Source organism: Gadus chalcogrammus, chromosome 1, assembly GCF_026213295.1.
Source record: "Gadus chalcogrammus isolate NIFS_2021 chromosome 1, NIFS_Gcha_1.0, whole genome shotgun sequence".
NCBI classification, from domain to species: domain Eukaryota; kingdom Metazoa; phylum Chordata; class Actinopteri; order Gadiformes; family Gadidae; genus Gadus; species Gadus chalcogrammus.
In genome coordinates this window covers 11614067-11633494 of record NC_079412.1, presented here as the reverse complement: position 1 = coordinate 11633494, position 19428 = coordinate 11614067, and the positions used below count along the sequence as shown (strand labels likewise).

The 19428-nt window shown below is 43.3% G+C and overlaps 1 protein-coding gene across 2 annotated transcripts; it reads right to left on the bottom strand.

Moving 5' to 3' along the window:
• Nucleotides 1-1802: 1802 nt before the first annotated feature.
• On the bottom strand, nucleotides 1803-16168 carry ampd2b (adenosine monophosphate deaminase 2b). 2 transcript variants are annotated; one of them, XM_056589573.1, is made up of 18 exons: nucleotides 16082-16168; nucleotides 11363-11487; nucleotides 11103-11233; nucleotides 10861-10929; nucleotides 10656-10758; nucleotides 10100-10277; nucleotides 9523-9670; nucleotides 9158-9247; nucleotides 8825-8954; nucleotides 8359-8553; nucleotides 8109-8240; nucleotides 7817-7980; nucleotides 7340-7466; nucleotides 6722-6885; nucleotides 5966-6086; nucleotides 5683-5856; nucleotides 4842-4952; nucleotides 1803-4460 (listed from the first exon to the last, which is right to left on the bottom strand). In XM_056589573.1, exons 2-18 carry the CDS (start codon nucleotides 11390-11392, stop codon nucleotides 4260-4262), a joined length of 2268 nt encoding a protein of 755 aa, XP_056445548.1. In that variant the 5' UTR covers nucleotides 11393-11487; nucleotides 16082-16168; the 3' UTR covers nucleotides 1803-4259. The 2 variants fall into 2 exon arrangements, with proteins under 2 accessions (XP_056445548.1, XP_056445543.1); XM_056589568.1 differs by lacking the exon at nucleotides 16082-16168 and adding an exon at nucleotides 15160-15392.
• Between the last annotated feature and the right edge of the window lie 3260 nt (nucleotides 16169-19428).

Genomic DNA, 19428 nt, shown 5'->3' with positions numbered 1-19428 from the left:
TTAAAAACATACTCGGAACTTGTGATCCATACACAGCACCCGCTGAGGTGTTCATTGCTTTGAAGTTGGCAATGTCTCGACCAGACTTGGAGTTTGGAGATATTTACATGTATCTTATAGAGAGTCTGTCACCTTATACCGCACAAAAAAATAAAAGCCTTCAAAAGTACGGATAGCAAACTTTTTTTCAAGAGTGGATGGGTTAACAACATTGTCATTTGGGAGGTGAGAAAAACAGAGATATCTTCATAATCAAAGCAAAGGTGAGTGACTATCTATCTGCAAAACGATCAACAAATAGCTGTTTTCTGAATCAAATAACTTTTAAGTAGCTGTTTTACTGGCCAAGTAATGCGGTAGCGTCCACACAAGTTACATTTTCTCAAGCATTTCTGAAGTTCCAGCGCAGCGGAGCTTTTTTTTCTGAAATAAAACTGCTTAGGATCGTTTAGTGACAGCTGTCCCTCTGTTATATCTATCACTCTGAGCATACTCTTGCTGAGCGCAAATGGACAGCGCTAGCACTGCATTCCACCGCTACTCCTCCCCTTCCTGTTGCTGGCTTTCCCGTATTGTGCTCCCCCTCAAACTCGGTTCGTGTGGATTTGGTGATAATTTCCCCCCCGGCACTATTTTGCATGGACGCACCGCTGCTGCTTCCCTGGGTTAGCCCCGCCCTAGACTATTGTGATTGGTTTAAAGAAATAAAAACAGGCCAGCCCAGTTTCCCCCCGGATAGACGGCTCTAAATAGCGTGGTTCCAGACTATTCTACTTGCTGTAGTTTGGTCTGGCTTTGCAAGACTACTCTGAGCAGGACCAAACATATAAGCTGTAATAACTACTCCAGCCACAAATGGCAACATCTTTAACACATATGAGGAAACCAGAGGCAGGCTCTCAAATCATAACCAATCAGAGCATGTACCACGTAACGTAGGCCACGCCTACTCCATATCTAAACATAGCAGGACCCCGATGAGGGGAGAGATTTTATAATATGTCCATGAGAGATTCTCTAGAGGGGCAGGGGCCAGGCAACCTCGGATGCTCTGCCAAGCGTCGCTCCGCGCGTGGATATACGATTCCTCTCCTTTTGCGGTATAGTAACCATACCGAAACTAGGCCAAATAAAGTGAGTTAAAAGCGATCCTGATTCGAGTACCTTTTCTAAATAACGCAAAAGTTAGCTATAGACATGATATGTATTATTGTATATTTGATTCGAATTTGCCATAAGTAATATATATTGTTTAATTACACATAATTACGATTATTTCAAAATTAAAATAACCCTCCCTCTGCCGTCATGGGGATTGTCAGTGTTGCCAGATTGGGCGGAAAATCTGGCCCAATCTGGCAAAAATAGCGGAGGCATCAGAATTCAGCACAGCAGTTTTATTTCAGAGTGCAGCAAAAAGCTCCGCTGCACTGGAACTCAGAAATGCAAAATGTAACTTGTGTGGACCCTACCGCATTACTTGGCCAATAAAAGAGCTTCTTAGTTATTTGATTCAGAGAAAATGTATTTGTTGATCGTTTTGCGGATAGCTAGATAGTCTCTCACCTTTGCTTTGATTATGAAGATATTCCTGTTTTTCACCTCCAATATGACAACGTTGTTAACCCATCCACTCTTGAAAAAAAGTTTGGCATCCTTGTGTAGGCTTTCATTTTTTTGTGCGGTGTAAGGTGACGGATTCTCTATAAGATAATTCTCCAAACTCCAAGTCTGGTCGAGACGTTGCCAACTTCAAAGCAATGAACACATCAGCGGTTGCTGTATGGATCAAAAGTTCCCAATATGTTTATCTTTTCTTGATATCTAATTTGAACATTTATAGTCTAAATAGTTGATTGATTGTAGTAGGCCTATTGGAAATCTGCAAGGCTGCAATTCCCCTGGCTGGCCGCTATTCGTCGCCATTTTGCCTGCGTTTGTTGTCCTCCAGGTAGCCATGGTAGTCACGTGACTGCAAAGTATGAATCCCTTTTTGGTGAAGGGGCCACACTCAAGTTTTCTTTTCTTTTTCTGTTGCCTCTATTAAAATAAAGAAAAGATTGATTGAAAACCAGGCGCGAGGCCATGTGCGTTGCCAAACTTGGCACATGCCCTGCCATAGTACTGGCTATAGAGGTGGGCTGTATTGCGCCTCGAAAAATGACCAATAATACCAATAAACAATAAAAGTATAATTCGTCTCGTATATTCTTTTCTGCATTCCATGAGCCAGTCCCCTCATCGCTGGCTCCTCCATCTAACGCATCCTACCTGCTAGGCAGATAGCCCATGCTGCTGTCGCTGGCCTACCCTCCACGCTACCCCGTGTCCACCACTAGTAGTCCCACCCTCTTGGCCAAGTCAACCCATTATAAGCGTTTCCTCACAGACCACCCCTCAGAGGTGGGGGCCAAGCTGTTAAAAAAATATATGAAAGATTCTTGCCCTGTAAAAAGGATGTCCCCATCCAGGGGACAAGACAACAGAGTCTACATAAACATTTGACCTCCGTTGTTGACAGTTTGGGAAATAGCTCAATTTTTTGATATGTCCTTCTTACTCATGTTAACTGTTATTTTTAAATTATTATTATTTTTTTTTAAAGTTCTTCGTTGTTTTTTATGTTCTGACTAGTCAAAAAGAAGTTGTTGATATCTACAATGTTAATTCCGGATAGTCAAACATAGTTAATGACAATTCGGCTTGCCATACAAAACTGAATTACAGATATCGTCAATTGTCATTTAAGATGTGTGACGAGTTTAATGTCTTTTTCCGTGACGTAATTCAGTTTCGCCTAGTCAAAACTGAATTACAGATAGGCCTATCTCTATCTGTCGTTTCGACTAGTCACAATTACATTACAGATATCTTGAATGAAAATTCCAAGTATTCAAAATGATATTACGACTAGTCAGAAAGAAGTTGTTGATATCTACAATGTTAATTCCGTATAGTCAAACTTAGTTAGTAAATGACAATTCGGCTTGCCATACTATGACCTAAACTTGCATTGATGGATACAGATCAAACCATGGATAGCGCTGTCGGTATGTATTTACCTTAATGTCAAATCTATACAAATATTCCCAACCTTTGCATCCAAGTATTATAGCAATATTTAAACTCCTTCAATTGGTCAACTGTAGCAATAACTATGTTTTTTAATCACCTTTTGACATGGAGATCAGTGCTATACTTTAGTGAACTTATCACAATGGACCAATGCAAGGAGGTCCTTAGTCTATTTCTCATGGCTAATAATATATAGCCATGGAAGCCGATAGACAACATCAACAGCATGATCAGGTTCAAGTCGCTAATAGCTTTTTTCTCCTTGTGAATTTAGCGTTCTTAGATCCAGCACAGTTAATGATTCACAGCTTTCAGCCATGTATGCTTGACTTGTTTTGATCAAATAATGTCAAAATAAAGCCAGGTTAAGTAAAGGTAGACATAGTTACCATGCCCCTTTTTCAAACAAAGGGGCCATGCATTGACAGAGTTACAACATCACGTCAATTTATCACCCCACTGGAAAACACTGGATGGGCCAAAGAACATTACAGAAACAACTAAATAGATATAAACCTGTAGGGTGGGGCTGTGGAGTGATGTCGCTGAGGCCTGTCACATGGCAGTGTTGTGGTTAATGATCCGGTTCCCATGGTTATGCAAGTATGAATTCAAATCAGCCTTTCATACGTGCATTAAGGTGAATGTATTGATGATTTCACACACCCACAATAACAGCCTGGTATGATACTGCAATGCACAATACAGCACTTCACAGAAAGGAGCAATGCCTCACTGCTATCCGCTAATATGAGGATTGGAAGTCGACATGGTCAATGTTGATAACAATATCTTAAGAGTTGCTCTCGTTCATGCTGTGCAAAAAGAAATGACGTGATATACAGACTAGAGGAAGGAGAAATTAAAAGAATATGGCCACATGAATAAACACACTGACTACAGTGAATACAAAAGGAACTCTTGAACCACAACAATCACAACAATAATAGAACGTTAAACACTTCGGATAGTGTAGACCCTTAAAACAGGCCATAACAGGGCCCCTTTCACATTGCTAAGCCATGGTAACTCACAGTCTCCTAGTAATGCATTTCTGCTTTTTAATTAATTCACCATCACTTCTGGTTTCAAAAGTTTTGTGATTTGTGTTCAAATTCTGACTTGGTCCCAATGTAAAAATAGAAGGGCTTGACTTGATTCGTAATGATGTTTCTTGGAAGCATCTAGTCCTTCATAGTCAGACAGGCCTCTTCTTCGATGGTCTCCAGCTGGTCTGTGCGGATGGCCTGAATGATCAGGTTGAGCTCCTCACACATGGTCTCGTATCGGTAGGCCACGCGGATGTCAGGCACGTTGGTCCGTCTGATGTCGTTCCCTTCGCGGCCCTCTTTCCCAAAGTATGGGCCCAGCCAGTTGCTCTTCACCTAATGGACACAACATCCAATTAGCCAAATTAATTAATCCATGAGGATATATTATATAGACCAAATTCAAGATAATCAAAACATAATCTGTTGAAGACATACACGATTATCCATGCAAACCATCTGCAGTTCAGTGGATTAAGACTTAAAAAGGGACTTCCTTGCAGGATAAAGTCATAAACAGCAATATCCCCTAATGTAATATCATTTGCGGTCCAGGTAATATCATTAACATAGGAACAAGACATATCACACAATAAATAAACACATTCTAATTGTGGAGTGGAAGCTTTTCCCCAAACAAAATTGTCTAGAATTGTTCAATCATTTACTATACGGGGAATTCCTGCAGGGAATTTTTTTCATTTTGCGTGGGTTCACCTTGTGGGAGAAGCCACTCATCAACACACTGTTCCTGGCCAGCTCACACATGTCGCAGGAGCTCAGCTTCCACACTTGGGCCGCGATGCTGTACTCCTCCATAAGAGGCTCCTGCACCGCAGACATGCAAAGATAAGAGGGAAACACATCGGGGAACACTGGGTTAACAGGGACCAGGTGACGGCGGCCCGGCTGGGATACAATGTTTTTGTTTGTGTCTGAATTTGAAAAAATGCAGCCACGCTAGATTTCCGGTCTGTGTGCTTAACTATGTTAATACAATATGATTCCAGCTCTTGAGGAGAAGTTGTGCTCAGTATGAGCTCAATTTGGGCTTCAGAAGCAAATTATTATCAGTGTTTCCCCCAGTACTGTGTTGTTAAGGCGGCCGCTATAACAACAATAGGGCCCCGCCTTGACTACCAATGTATATAAAAAAAAATATATATATATAATATAATATAATAATAATACATTAATAAATATTTTTTAATTATTATGCATTAACAAAGTAGAAAACTCGTAGGGAAAGAAAACATGCTTCCATCAGGTGTAAAAAATAAAGATCAATAATGCATCAGTAATACTGTTACAACAATGGTCGTGCCCCCCCCCCCCCCCCCCCCTGCTCCTTGACCACCTTGACTAAGACATTTTCTGGGGGAAATACTGATGATGATCCCATTTCAGTAAGTGATACACAATGGGTTAAAACAATAGGATTCTAGTTCACACTCCATAAGCTTTTGGCTTACGAAGCAGACTATGAGGATACCATTACAGTTACTGATAAATAAAATGGACAGTGTTTCTTGCACCACGGCCAGGGAGGGGGTCTGACCTTGGTGAAGTGGAACTGCAGGGGGTCGTCTGTGGACAGGGAGACCGGCAGGCCCCGCGACAGGTACTCCAGGAGGGGGTTGCGGTGGTAGCTGAGGAACAGGCTGTTGTTGCTGAGGGGGGACATGGCGATGCCGACCTGGGCCAGGTAGTACAGGTACTGCAGGACGGGAGCCTGGACACAGGGGCATGAGTCCTGAGTTAACCGTGAGTCTGTGTTCACATGATACTGCACATGTTGGATCCATGTGTTTCGGTTTCATCGAGTATGAAAGCGTGGTTACCTTCCTCAGCAGCAGGCCGTGGGAGATGTTCTCTGACAGCATGAAGCCAGACACCAGGTGGTGGATCGGTCCTGCCTCTCCGCAGTGGGGACGCAGCACAAAGGTGTTGAACCCACGTTGCCTGGGCGTCGTCAACACATACGCACCCCGGGTGTTAGTGCACTCATATGCAATGGGAATGCACACTTCTCGACCAAAACTCTACACGACATTCTAGATGACACTTTTAGCAAAGTGCTGATTTTTTTTTTACTATGCATATTGTGTCTTATATTGTTGCATATTCTTTAAATTTACATTTACATTTAGGACATTTGGCAGACGCTTTTATCCTGAGCGACTTACAACGGTTCATGAATATTTGGCCTGTTAAGCCCTTTGAGACTGTAATGGGGATTAAGGGCTATGCAAATAAAATTGAATTGAATTGAATTGAAATTCATACACACGACGGCTGAGTCAATCATGCAAGGCGACAGCCAGCTAGTCGGGAGCAGTTAGGGTTAAGTGTCTTGCTCAGGGACCCCTCGACACTCGGGGATCGGGGATCGAACTAGCGACCTTCTAGTTAAAAGTCAAACTGCTCTTCCTCCTGAGCTTCCACACATGTGTAATTGTTATGACTGTGCTGTACTGCTTTGACACGCATTTCCCATCATATTCTAAGATCAATACATGAAGTTGGATTTCTTTCGGCATAAACATCCAGGATTTGTCACAACATACGGTGATCAGTCCAGTTGTTGAGGGCCATACCTGCGCAGGTGATTGAGCACGGTCATGTTGGCGTAGGTATAGTAGAGGTAGTATGAGTAGGGGGGGTTTTCCTCCCCTGTCCAGCTAGCTGGGAGCGGGCTGTCCAGGTTAAAGATGTGCTGCTCAGGCTTGGATTCGTCATCCACGCTGTCGAAGCCCACCACCTGCAAAGACCAACCCAGGAACAATAATACACAATCAAAATTAATTAAATGTAAATTAAAAAATAGATTAAATTATCAAAGGAATTGTAATTTTATTTGTTGCAATGGGAAACTCATATTTACATACACGCAATGCTTTGGAATAACACAACATGCACATAATCGCGGTAGGCCTAAACAACACGTTGCCGTTTATGAACCAATTCGCCGAACGTGTTGAATTCCACACACACACGCACACACTCTGCTCTTCATGTTATGTTTCCATGGCAACAGCATGAAACAGACTCTATGATGTAAAGGCCAGGGAGTGTTTGGCATCTGTCACACTTCAATAATCTTTTTGTAGTTGGATACAGTAAAAGGTTTTAACCTTATAATGAGATCTGCCAAACACTGCGCATTTGAATGAGGTTTTTAATGCGTTCTGGATAAACAAAAGAGAAGCACTTACATGCTGTAGGAAGAGGTGTAACTCAGGGTGGCTGCCTGGGTGGACGGTGACCTCAAACAGGGGCATGAAGATGTTCTCCAACATCTCCTGAAAGCTGGACAGCTGCTTCTTGGTATGGTAGACATCACTTTGGAAGAGAGGGGCAGAAAATCGCTTTTTTGTTATAACATCCAGGCAATTTGGTACCTTGAGATTGTTCAAACATATTCAAATAGTAAAGGAGAAAAATAGGAGAAAAAGATCCTAAAGTAGGTGCAAAAAACAAATGAAGAAACTGCTTTTCAGTAAGGCCAATTTGTAAACAAATCAATATTCCATTTTCAAACATCAAAAATGCATATTGCATGTATGCGTGTACATATGTAGGCAAATATGTATGTAATAGCATTTTATTCACTTTAATCTCATGTAATTATCTAGATGACATTTGGTGTGGTAATATAGTTAAATGTATTGCATTAAATGTAGACATCTTACAAGAGTCTCGGTACTTGCACAAGCCAGCGCACATTGTCTGAGTAGACGTGGTGCATGACCGCCCACTTGGCCAGCTTGTCCCACTCGTCTCTGCACCGGCCGTAGATGGACAGCCTGAGCTCCACGTTCTGGTACTTGCTCTCCTCCAGGTCAGCCATTACCTCCTGAAGGCGTAGTAACAGGTTGGAGTCAGAAGATGGCGCCAGTGTACCGTCAAACCCATGCTATTGGCAAGCGTGTAGGATTACATGTTTTAGGTGTCGGGGTGCATTATGGTCAATTTGAAGAGCACCTTTATGATGTGACCGAAGTATTTCCCCTCCACGTGATTGTCTGTTTTTATGAAGATCTCCCTGAGGATGGACTCGCCGATAGGGTTGTACTTGGCGTTGAATTTGTCAAAACGATGGAAAGTGTTGCGGTCCTAAAAAGGAAACACAAAAAAAGAGTTTAGACGACAAAGAGGGTCACTCAGACACTAGATTCCAGCAAGATGTGATAAATAACATCTTTCATCATCGGGATGGAGCCGCCGGCCGTACAGCGTGCATGTCCAGCGTGTCGACGCTCAGGTCGAAGGCGGTGAGGTTCATGCTGTCGAAGACCTCCATGAGGGTCTGGCCGCGGCCCTGTTCCACGTGGACGATCTCCTTGGGGAACTTCTTCATGGCCCGCTTGATGAAGCGCAGCAGGTGCTTCTGGTTCATGCAGGACGAGGCGTGGATGTGCGTGTCCACCTGAAGACAAACGCATGGGGAAGGAAAACCTCATCCGTGAGATTTTCTATAAATTTATCAGCACATCACATCATTATCCTCTTCATAGCCCCGTCTTTATGGAAGCATGTTATTTAACATTTACAAATAGAACTGACACATTTATTTTGTTTTTTGTTATAACTTTAAACATTAAACAATTCTAAAAACTTTGCTCTTTCTTTGCTAAATCTTTACACAGAAGATCCGGTTTCAAAAAGTGTAGAGGCGGGGTTTCCGGGGGCTCGCTCACCTTGCGGATGTTGTAGAAGTCTCGGTGCGGGACTTTCTTCTGTTCCGCCAGCTCCTTCATCTCGTTCAGCAGGATGTGCATCTGGAACTTGGAGCTCAGGTATTGCAGACGGCGATAGCAAAAGGATTTTCTGCCTCCGTTAGGAACAAGAGCCGGAAATTCAGGTCAACCAATTTCAACCTCATCACCTCAACAGTTTTTATAATGATTTGATCAATTGTGTTCCCGAGTGTTGCACAGATTTTCGGAATGTACGATATATTAGGGCCTAATTATGTACACATAATACACAAATTGACACAAATGACCGTGTTCATTATGTACATAACTCACACTGGGCCGTTGATGATGAGGGCCATCATCATGTTCATATCAGCAATGTATTCTCGCAGGTCCGTATAGGGCAGGTCAAGCTCTGTGCTCCTGGATAAACCCAAACACCAGAAGCCGAAATTTAATTTGGTGTGTACTTCAAAGTCGAAGAGCCTTAAATATCAATTTGTTCTACGTCAACACCTTAAAAACATTAGGAGTTGTATAGAAAGGCGGAAGAAAAATAACAAGCAAAACACACAGTTATCAAACAATTATTAGTCAGATCTCAATTCTTGTGTGTGGCAAACAGTGTGTGTTTGCCTTGCCCCACCCTAGTGAGCAGTGAAGTGGGCAGTGGTGTGTGGGGTAGTTCTTGGCCTCACGTGTCCATGGTGCTTTGGGAGGTGAACACGTGCACCACCCCATCGACCATCTGGCAGCCGTAGCCAGCGTCCGGGGGCATGGCGGCCAGGTGTTGTTTCTCGTAGGGGTGGGTTTTGGAACCGGGTTCCGGGTGCATGTGAGTGGGGTCTTAAGAGGGGAGGACAGAATCAGGGATCAGGGCCAACATGGATGTGTTTGTCCCCAAGGGCGTCTTGAGTGGGCAACACATACGCCGCTAAATCTGTGACCACTGCCTGGAAGTCATGCACTGAGAGAACAGACGTTTATTATTGTCGAGATCCAGTTTGGTTTCCAGTGAGATGTGGAGTCTTTGACATTAACTGGTGCATGTTTAAAGAATAGTCTTTCAGGTTTGTATTTCGGGATGTCTTGAGTGTCTAAGTTGTTTGTTTGCATGTAATTAGACTTGATTCACCAATACTAGATCTCTAGATCTCGTTCGCTGAGTTGTATGTGTACTTGTGCGTGCGTTCATGCTTGTGCTGATGCATGTGTGCATGTGTGCGTGTGCGTATGTGTGTGTGTGTGCGCACGTGCAAGTCTGTGTTAAGCTACCAGCAGTGGTTTCTGGGACGTCCTCATCGCAGGCCCCCAGGGGCCGGTCACTCAGCTCCTGCAGGTAGCGGGCGGTGGTCGGGCAGAAGCTCTGCAGAGACTCGCCCATGTACTTCTCCCTGATGAACAGAGCCTTCACCACACACTTGGCTGCATCCAGCAGATCTGTGAAGGGCACCTATACAGAGAGGGAGGATTTGGAGAAGAAGAAGTAGTAGGAGGAAAATAGTGGTAATAAGAAGAGGTAGGTGGAGAAGAAGAAGAAGAAGAAGAGGTAGTAGAAGAAGAAGAAGAAGAAGAAGAAGAAGAAGAAGAAGAAGAAGAAGAAGAAGAAGAAGAAGAATATGGAGAGGTAGGATGAAAAGAAGAAGAAGAAGAGGTAGGAAGAGAAAAAGAAGAAGAAGACGTAAGATGAGGAGGATGGAAGAGAAGAATAAGAGATAGAGTGAAAGACCAATGTATGAATATAATATAAATATATATGATACAAATGTAGTACACAAGAGCAGTGCTTTAATGCAGCCATGCTACTGGAGCTTCAGCAGCCGTAACTCACCCCGCATTTCTCCTCCCCGGAAATGGAGACTCTCTGGTACTCCCTCTCAGGAATCAGCTCTCTCTCCAGATAGTAACTCGCCTGGTCCTCGTCCTTCAAATATCTGACAGAAGAGATATTCCAAAGCTCCATGATGTGCGATTATCAGCCAATACGTTCAGCTGATGAGGTGAGAGGCAGTGACCGCGTTCAGCCCCTCACTTACTCTAGATCTGTAGCGCTGTCTGTTTTCATGAATTCCTGTTTCGCTCGCAGCAGAATATCTGGCTCGAACCTGGGGAACAAGAGATCCAGGGTGATGTGGTTATCAGTCACTCATACACACACACACACACGCACACGTACATTTCCCATTCATAATTTGGAACAATCTCAAGTAGCTGAGATTGTCCCGCACAAAGTCCCCCAGGGTTAATGTTGGACTGGGCGCTCTCCTGCGGGGCTCACTTGACATCCTGGCTGATCTGTCTCTCCAGGCGCTGGCGTCGCTCCTCCAGCTGCTCGATGGGGCTGTCCTCGGGGAACTCGTAGGGCGCGCTCCGCATCTCGCTCTCAGCTAGGCTGCGGGAGAACAGCTCCTGAGAAACACATGTACACCCAAAATAAACATCCACTAGGAAACGCACAGCATTCAAACACAACACAGATCCACATGGGGATACATGTTAAGTGAGTGAGCTGAGATGTGTATTCTGTGAAGCGCTGACCTCCGCGATCTCTTTGTATTTTCCGTCCATGGATGTGCGAAGGTCAATGGGCTGCTTTAGGGCCACTGGGATTCCCGGCAACGAATGCTGGGAAGTGAGGAGGTGACGTGCGCCGCGAAGCTCAACTGGGGAAAGAGAGTGAAACAATTTCCATAAGAAAAACAAGTAGCCTGTTTAGAATACAGACACGTATTCAAATTTTGAAATGGGATGAAATTGCGTCGAGACCATTGTATCATGATGTGATATGATGAGGATATCTTTGCAGCCAAACCATACATTTTCCTATGCAAATAAATAGACAGGTGTGTATGGTTTCGGTTGAAACAGAGTTTAAGATCAACCACCGGTCAACCACCACCCCAACAAGTCCTGTTTTGTTCTGCCTAAATGACGTCCTTCATCTTCTCCGGTCCATGGCTGATCCGAGTTAGGCGCGAGTGGAGGGTCCGAACTAAGCTGCTATCAAGAAACAATGGGCTATTAAAGTCTAGAGACCATCAACACATATACGGCTATTCGTGCCAGTGCCTCTGCAGGACTGAAACAAGTTATCATGCAAAATAACAGAACGGAAACAGTAGAGTAGGCATACGCTGAGGGAGACTGTAGACGGATGCCTTAAGCGGCAGGGAGGGCTATAGGGACACAGAAAGGAACCCCTTGCCCAAAAACAGATCCAACCGGGGGTGTTCAATTCACGCTGCTTCCCCCAGGGGTCTATTTTGACACCCGTAGGTGCTCATTAATCTTTTGCTGTGCAACTGCACACCTGCCTCTGAATGCCCCTATGAATATTTCATCCTCCGCATGGTAGATGTCTGTGGGTCTGCTTCCTACCGGCTTTGCTCTGCTAGACAAAATATGTCTCCCTCTTCCTCTAACATCCGCCGGGGGGAAATTGAAAACAATCATCTTAATTGTTTTCTTTACTGTCTTTATTCATCTATTTTATTTATTATTTCCTTTTATTGTGTGACCATTTTTCTATGTGAAGCACTTTGAGTTTGCCTCGTGTATGAAAAGTGTGAATAAATAAAGTTGCCTTGCCTTGCCTTAATGTGTTTAGCGTCTTCTGATGCGGCTGCGTTTAGGATATGAATGAGCACCGGAGCTAGTCACATACAGGTGATATAGATGGCCTTTCTTCACGGAAACACAAACTCTCATGCAGTTAAACACAGTCAACACTGCCACGTGGAAAATAAAAGAGTAAAAATGCTTTTTATGCTACGCACCACATGCTTAGCACCTCCTGTCCAACACCGCCCAATCAACACCTCCTACTCAACCCACACAGACACGCAATGCTTCTACTGTACCGGTGAACACTTAGCAATATTATTTGATACAGTCTTAGCAGGGCTAGGGAAAAACATTCTTCCACAACTCTACCGCATACGAATCCTCTCTATATTTCAAATGTACTCATCGAAACTGATTGAGTTGTGAACAATAGTATGTGGAAGACCACTGACCTGCTTCACTGTACTTCTCATACACAAAGCCTTGACTCAGAGTTGGTGTTTGGATGAGGTTAGTTGCTGCACAGAGGAGCGACCCCAGCCAATATATACTCAACCATGCTAGCGACGGGAGGAGGTGGAGAAAGGCTTGTGTCCAAGCGAGCGGCCCTGTCTAGTGCACTGTACTGTGAGGTAACAGTGGTGTGGTCACGTGGGTTACATCTCACTGACTTTATTAGAAGGGGGCATGAGAGGGGAGAGGAGGATCGCCCCCCCTCCCCCCCACCAACCCGCCCCACCGGAAAAAAACATCCAAGCTGGACCGAGCCTAGCCAAGCAGAGCCCCCCCAGGCCTGGAGATAATCCCCCTGATGGTGTCTATATTTGGCGCGCTGCAGCTAACGTTACATAATCTCACACATCCCCCATGGTGAGTGAGGAGACAACACAACAACAAGATGCTCCACAGACGTCAAGCATCTCGTCTGCAGAACAGATGAAGGACCGCCGTGTCAGAGGGGTCCCTATGGCTGATCTGAGGGGAAGAACGGCGATGTGCTGTGATGATGTAGGAGTGTAGCCTCATAGCCTGTCAACTGTGATGCCTTGTTGCCCCAGATTAAAAGATCATGGCACTGGCAAGTCCTTAAGGTCCTTGATACATAGAATACAGTACATACACCCAGTTCTCCCAACGGACAGCTGGCCAATGAAAACAACCGTCCCCGAGACCTTAGCAGCCGATCACAGAGTGTCATGTTAAGGCAGGCGAGTCTTTCTGCATGTATATTTCATTGCGATGCATAATGCTGTGGAGCTCGCTGTCTGACTCCAACATGATACAGTAGGGGTGTTGTGGAGAACAAGAGGAAGATAATACCCATCAATGAGGGGTCAGAGAGGGCAGCCAGGGTGTCAACAGACTGGCTTGTTTACTCAATTTCACCCTTGTTAGATGTTGTGTTCTGACACACACACACACACACACACACACACACACACACACACACACACACACACACACACACACACACACACACACACACACACACACACACACACACACACACACACACACACACACACACTCATGGTTCTCAGTCTTTTCAGTTTATAATTGTCCAGGGATTTTCCCATAACTTTTTTGTGCTCAAGAGGATTCATTCATAGTGCTATGAACAATCAGTAGCAGCAACCAATCCTTGACGTACAATCAGTCAAAAATATCCATGAATCCCCAAAGTTTTGACATCAAAACGCCTATTCATCCCAACTTAAACTGTTAAAAAAAAGCATTTAACACCAAAATTGGATGTAAGTTGGGAAAATTATTTCACATTGGCCAGGAGCTACAGGAGCGGGCACTCAACCAGGACTTTAGCTTGCACTGTGCCAACACAAAACGAATGACAGTGACCCTTTGATTTCGGCACACTCTTCATGACCTAGCATGACATTGTTTGATTTGCTATTCTGGGCACTCTTGGTGAAAAAAGTGAGAAAGGGGCTCAATGATATAAATGATTATAGTTGGCTTATTCAAGGTCATTTGACAGCCCTAATGCAAACACCCTGACACATGGTGAGCTTTACGTTTGTGATTATTATTCATCATATTTTACCATTCATTTGGGTAGGTGGTTGGACTTCAATGTGCCATTTTCTTTTAAAGATTTGGCAATTCCATACTGGTGTCGATCATTCAGTATAAGATTATGTTTAGCATCATAATCAGTATTAAACCACAACAACAACTATTTTGTTTTGTCTGGATTTAAAAATGATTCCTTGTTGAGGTGGGTGACAAAGGCCATGAACATAGACGCCGCATTGGCCTTGGTTCGTACGTCTACGTCCCCGCCATATTGGAGAGGGCAAGACAAGGCCTGTTATCAAATACCAGCAAACGGGGGAGCTGTGCTTTTTTCCAGATAAAAGGCACTATAACGTTTACATTTGTCAACCAATTTCAATCGGTTGTTTTTATTCAAGTGTTTATGATCTATGTGGCATGAAAAAGAAGGAAAAGGAAAAACGATTGGTATATACAATATAAACTAATATGATTTAACATGAATAAAAAAAATGCTCATTGAAGTTGTTTGACAAATGCAAATGTTTCAATCCAGGAAAAACTATCCCTTTTAACCGTATTCATCGGCCAGCCTTGGCCTCTCAAATATGGCAGCGACGTTGATGTATTGCAGCAACGGGTCAATGGCAATCAACCCGCATCTTTACGCATGTATGTCTTTTGTCCCCATCACACAGAACCATGAAACAAAGAGTGTGTTCATCATCACCATCTGAAACACAAACATATCTACTTACCCTAATTGAGCTTTGTTGTTTTAGGAACTTGAGTAGAATGTTATTCCTCAACAATTAATAAGAGATATCCAATAGTAGTAGGAAAGTAGTACTCCGAATAGTAGTAGTAGTTATAATAGTAGTAGTAGTAATAATGAGGTAGAAATCGAATGATATAAACTGAGGCTCCCAGGCTAAATCCCCGGCTGGCTCTCTCAGCACAACAAAGCTCTACAATGTAAACATGTCTACAAATAACCTCCTTTATACAATGAAGAATATCACTTGGGGGACTGGTCAGACCCATGAAGGGACAGGAGGTGTTGGAGGGAGGGAGGGGGTGGGGTTAGTCAGACAGAGGTGGAAGGCTGAGTTCAAGAGGACAGATGCGGTTTTGTTTACCATGGGATGGGGGGTGGTGGAGCGTACTTTACTGCTCAGAGAGAGAGAGAGAGAGAGAGAGAGAGAGAGAGAGAGAGAGAGAGAGAGAGAGAGAGAGAGAGAGAGAGAGAGAGAGAGAGAGAGAGAGAGAGAGAGAGAGAGAGAGAGAGAGAGAGAGAGAGAGAGAGAGAGAGAGAGAGAGAGAGAGAGAGAGAGAGAGAGAGAGAGAGAGAGAGAGAGAGAGAGAGAGAGAGAGAGAGAGACAGACAGCTCAGGGTGACATCTGCTGTCCAGAAAAGTGGACATGATGAGGAGTGAAGGATGAAGAGGAGGTGCCGCAAGGAGACGAAAAGAAAGAAAGACCTCTGCGCATCGTCCCACAACAGACAGTCACACACACACACACACACACACACACACACACACACACACACACACACACACACACACACACACACACACACACACACACACACACACACACACACACACACACACACACACACACACACACAGATGAACAGCGGAAGCCGCTGCATTAATCTATCCCTGTCATACATACATGGAGACGGTGCAGTGGGTCCATGCACTCCCCCTCACAGCCCAGTGTTTTGCTGCCTAGCCCTCCGGATGCTTCCTGGTTCAGGCCAGCTGTCGCCGCTCTATAGCGCCTCTGCAGCTGATTCGGCTCATTTAAATGGCTCGGAATGTACCAAGTGGGGCAGACAGATGGGGGCGGGGGGGGGGGGAATGTGCATTATACTGTGGATGTGAATCGTCCGCTACATAGCCTGTTGTTTGCTCTTTTCAACTCCTGCGATTGCAACTCCTGTGTGTTGCTAAGGGCAACATGCTGGTGTCCCTCTGAACAATATCTCTGCAGAGCGTTCCCACTTGCCCTCCTCTCGGATTGTAATGTTCACATGCAGCTGCAAAACGTTTTAACAGAGGTTCAATATTTCAACTAAAATGTATTTGGACTGGATACGTTTGTTCCCAATGTTCAAATATTAGAGCTTTTTTCTGGTGTTTCGACACATGTACTCTGCTCGGGTATTCGTTTCACAATAGCAAAAGAAAAAGCAAGGTTAAAATGTTTACACTTCCAAACTTTGTTCCGTTGAACTGAGCTTATTACATAAAAAGAAAGGAAATATATATATATATATATAGAAGAGGAGACACTGGTTCAGTAGTCACAACAATTATAATAAACATTTCTCCTCATTTGGATGGCGTTTGATGTAGTTTAAGAGCAGGACAGACCCAGTCATGTGGGTCCATAGAACAGACACAGTGATTTGGTCAGGTAATTGGTCCTGGACAGAGCCTAGGCTGTAATACATTATCAAATCAACAGAGCCTCAGGTCAATGTTCATTTTATGGTATTAAAGGATATGTTTGTTTTCCCCCAATTTCAGTTTGCCTTTGTTCTTATCCAAACATTGCATACCTTATCTGAAGATGATTCACTCTCGACTCAATCAATTACCAAATGTTCAACATGTGTGAAGAATATGAGGTTTAATCTATTATGCAATTGTAAATATACAAATATAAAGAGGTCATGGACCACTGACCAGTGTAGATGTTTTTATATTTTGATCTTAGTAAAGTATCGATGTTTTTATTAACATGGTAACTAGCTTTTCAAGTAGGTGTATGACATGTTAATTAACCAGAGTACTGAGAAATCAATTATCTAACTTACAAAACCTGGAAAATAAGTGTTTCAAAGAAATCAACAAAATAAAAATGGTATCTCTCGGTATCAGCTATATCTTTGCTCAAAATGACAAGAAAAAAGGTTACAGAGACAGCTAAGTGAAGTGATCAAATCATCCTGGCGAATCCAGTGCCGATCCCAGATGCTTTCCACCATGCCTGCCTGGAGACCTTCATTCATCAAACTCACTATATTCACTTAGACCAGGCTCCCTCCCTTGGCCAAGCACAGTATTGCGCCCCAGATTTGACTGAATCCCGACAAGCAAACGTGTTGCAAGAGCAGCATGCACAGCAATCCTGTTGCTGTTGCAGGAAAAGACAGAGCAGAAAGCTGACGATACCTCGCTACAGTCACCAGGGCCATACCTTTCACCTTCACTTATATGACCACTAATAGAGCGAGATGCGATAAACAAACATGTCCCACAACATGGGACTAGAACTGAGTATTTGTGTTCCTGTTTCAGGGCATCTCAATGTATCTTATATGTTAAAAAGTATATCCTCTTGTACAACTCTGAATAATAGCAAAGTTACTATATACCATCATACCAGCTCATATTTTTCTTTATTTTATATACTCATCAAAAAATATTTAAATATATTATATTCCATTTCAGCTAAATCCGTTCTACAAGGTGTCACTTAACACACTGCACATTTAAGAAGATGAATGAAGTAAAAACCAGAGCTAATACACAAACATATCGAAATGTCACCAAAGTCATCACTGATAAGAACAGCAATCCGATTCTCTGGTCCACAAAGGATTGGATTCCACACAGTCGATAATTACACTACAATGAATCCAATTCAACCATCACAGAGTATGACTCAGTAGACTCCGACAACCACAATAAGTCTCAGTGAACCCACGCTCTGTAGGGACAGATTCCCCTTGGCTAGCCCTCCATCACTGCCCTGGTAAACCACCCATGAGTCACCAGCTGTTTGTTGTAGTGCTTCAACCGTGATAGCATTTTCACATTACGCCAGTGATTATGTGCACATCTACAAACACAGAGCCTCTCTCTCTCTCTCTCTCTCTCTCTCTCTCTCTCTCTCCTTATCAGACGCCCAAAACATACATTTATCTTCCTAACCGTCAGGGTTAGAGGCTGAGCAGTGGGGGCGTCACCAGTATGTGGCTGTCCCGTACTACAGTCCTAATGCAGTTGTATTGCAATCATGGCTGTCAGCTGTGAGAGGTAATTATGGGTCATTTAGGAAGAGCAATGGAGAAAGAGCACGTGTGAGAGAGTGAGAGAGTGGGAGAGTGAGTGAGTGAGAGAGACTGAAAATATTTCCCGAGGAGAAAATCTTTGGCGCATCAACAACACTTTTTTACAATTCCATTTTCAGTACAAAGAAATGTCACATCTCCTTCCTCCACGATGGAAGAATTATATTTGCTATAGGAAACATGCCCTTCCACCGATTTAAAAGGTACTGTAGTTTTGATTGATCTAATGCTTTTTATATTTCATCTGACATTAATTACTGAAGAAAAATAGCAGGAGTATTTGCATAACATTAATATTGGATGCACGTACTGGATTCCCCAACCTGTGTATTCGATCGGGGACGGTTGTAAATCGCTGCTGTATTGACATTCTTTCAAACAATGCATCTATTCAAAGCTTTGTCTATACATTGAAGACAGCTCGTATAAATGCATTCAATGTTGAAGTGAAGTTAGACCCACCTTTCAATAAAAGGGGTGATTCAAAGAAGAAAATTCTGCATTTGGCGATCAGTTTCATAATCAACACATTTCTGATGGTTCAATTATTGTATGCATGTATATATTCAGGAGCTTCATCTCCTTTGTGCAAAACTTGAACATTTAAAGATATATCTATGAAAATGAATGGATAAATAAATGAGGAAAAATTAATGAATACATAAAATAATATAATGGAATCGTGTGCAACAAGCCAGAATTGTACAATATGTTGTTAAAACGCTGTACTGGGGTACCACTGCTGTACCTGGCTGATCAACAGGTCACATACGCATCTCCCTAAACAAACACTTTTCCTCTGAGGTTGGCGGCTGGGTATTAATACCACAGTTTTCTCTCCCTTTTAGTTGGCTAAGTCAAATCTCGCTTCACAAATATTTAATTTCATTACAAAGGTTGAATAATTACAATTATAAAAGGAGAGAAAAAAAAAAAG

Bases quoted from the DNA above. Each gene is read 5' to 3' on its own strand.
- ampd2b (XM_056589573.1), bottom strand. From the start codon at position 11,392: ATGGACGGAAAATACAAAGAGATCGCGGAG. The intron at 9,248-9,522 runs GTGAGGCCAAGA...GGGTTTATCCAG, and splicing joins TCCCAAAGCACCATGGACAC to GAGCACAGAGCTTGACCTGC. The intron at 6,087-6,721 runs GTATGGCCCTCA...GACGACGCCCAG, and splicing joins GTGCTCAATCACCTGCGCAG to GCAACGTGGGTTCAACACCT.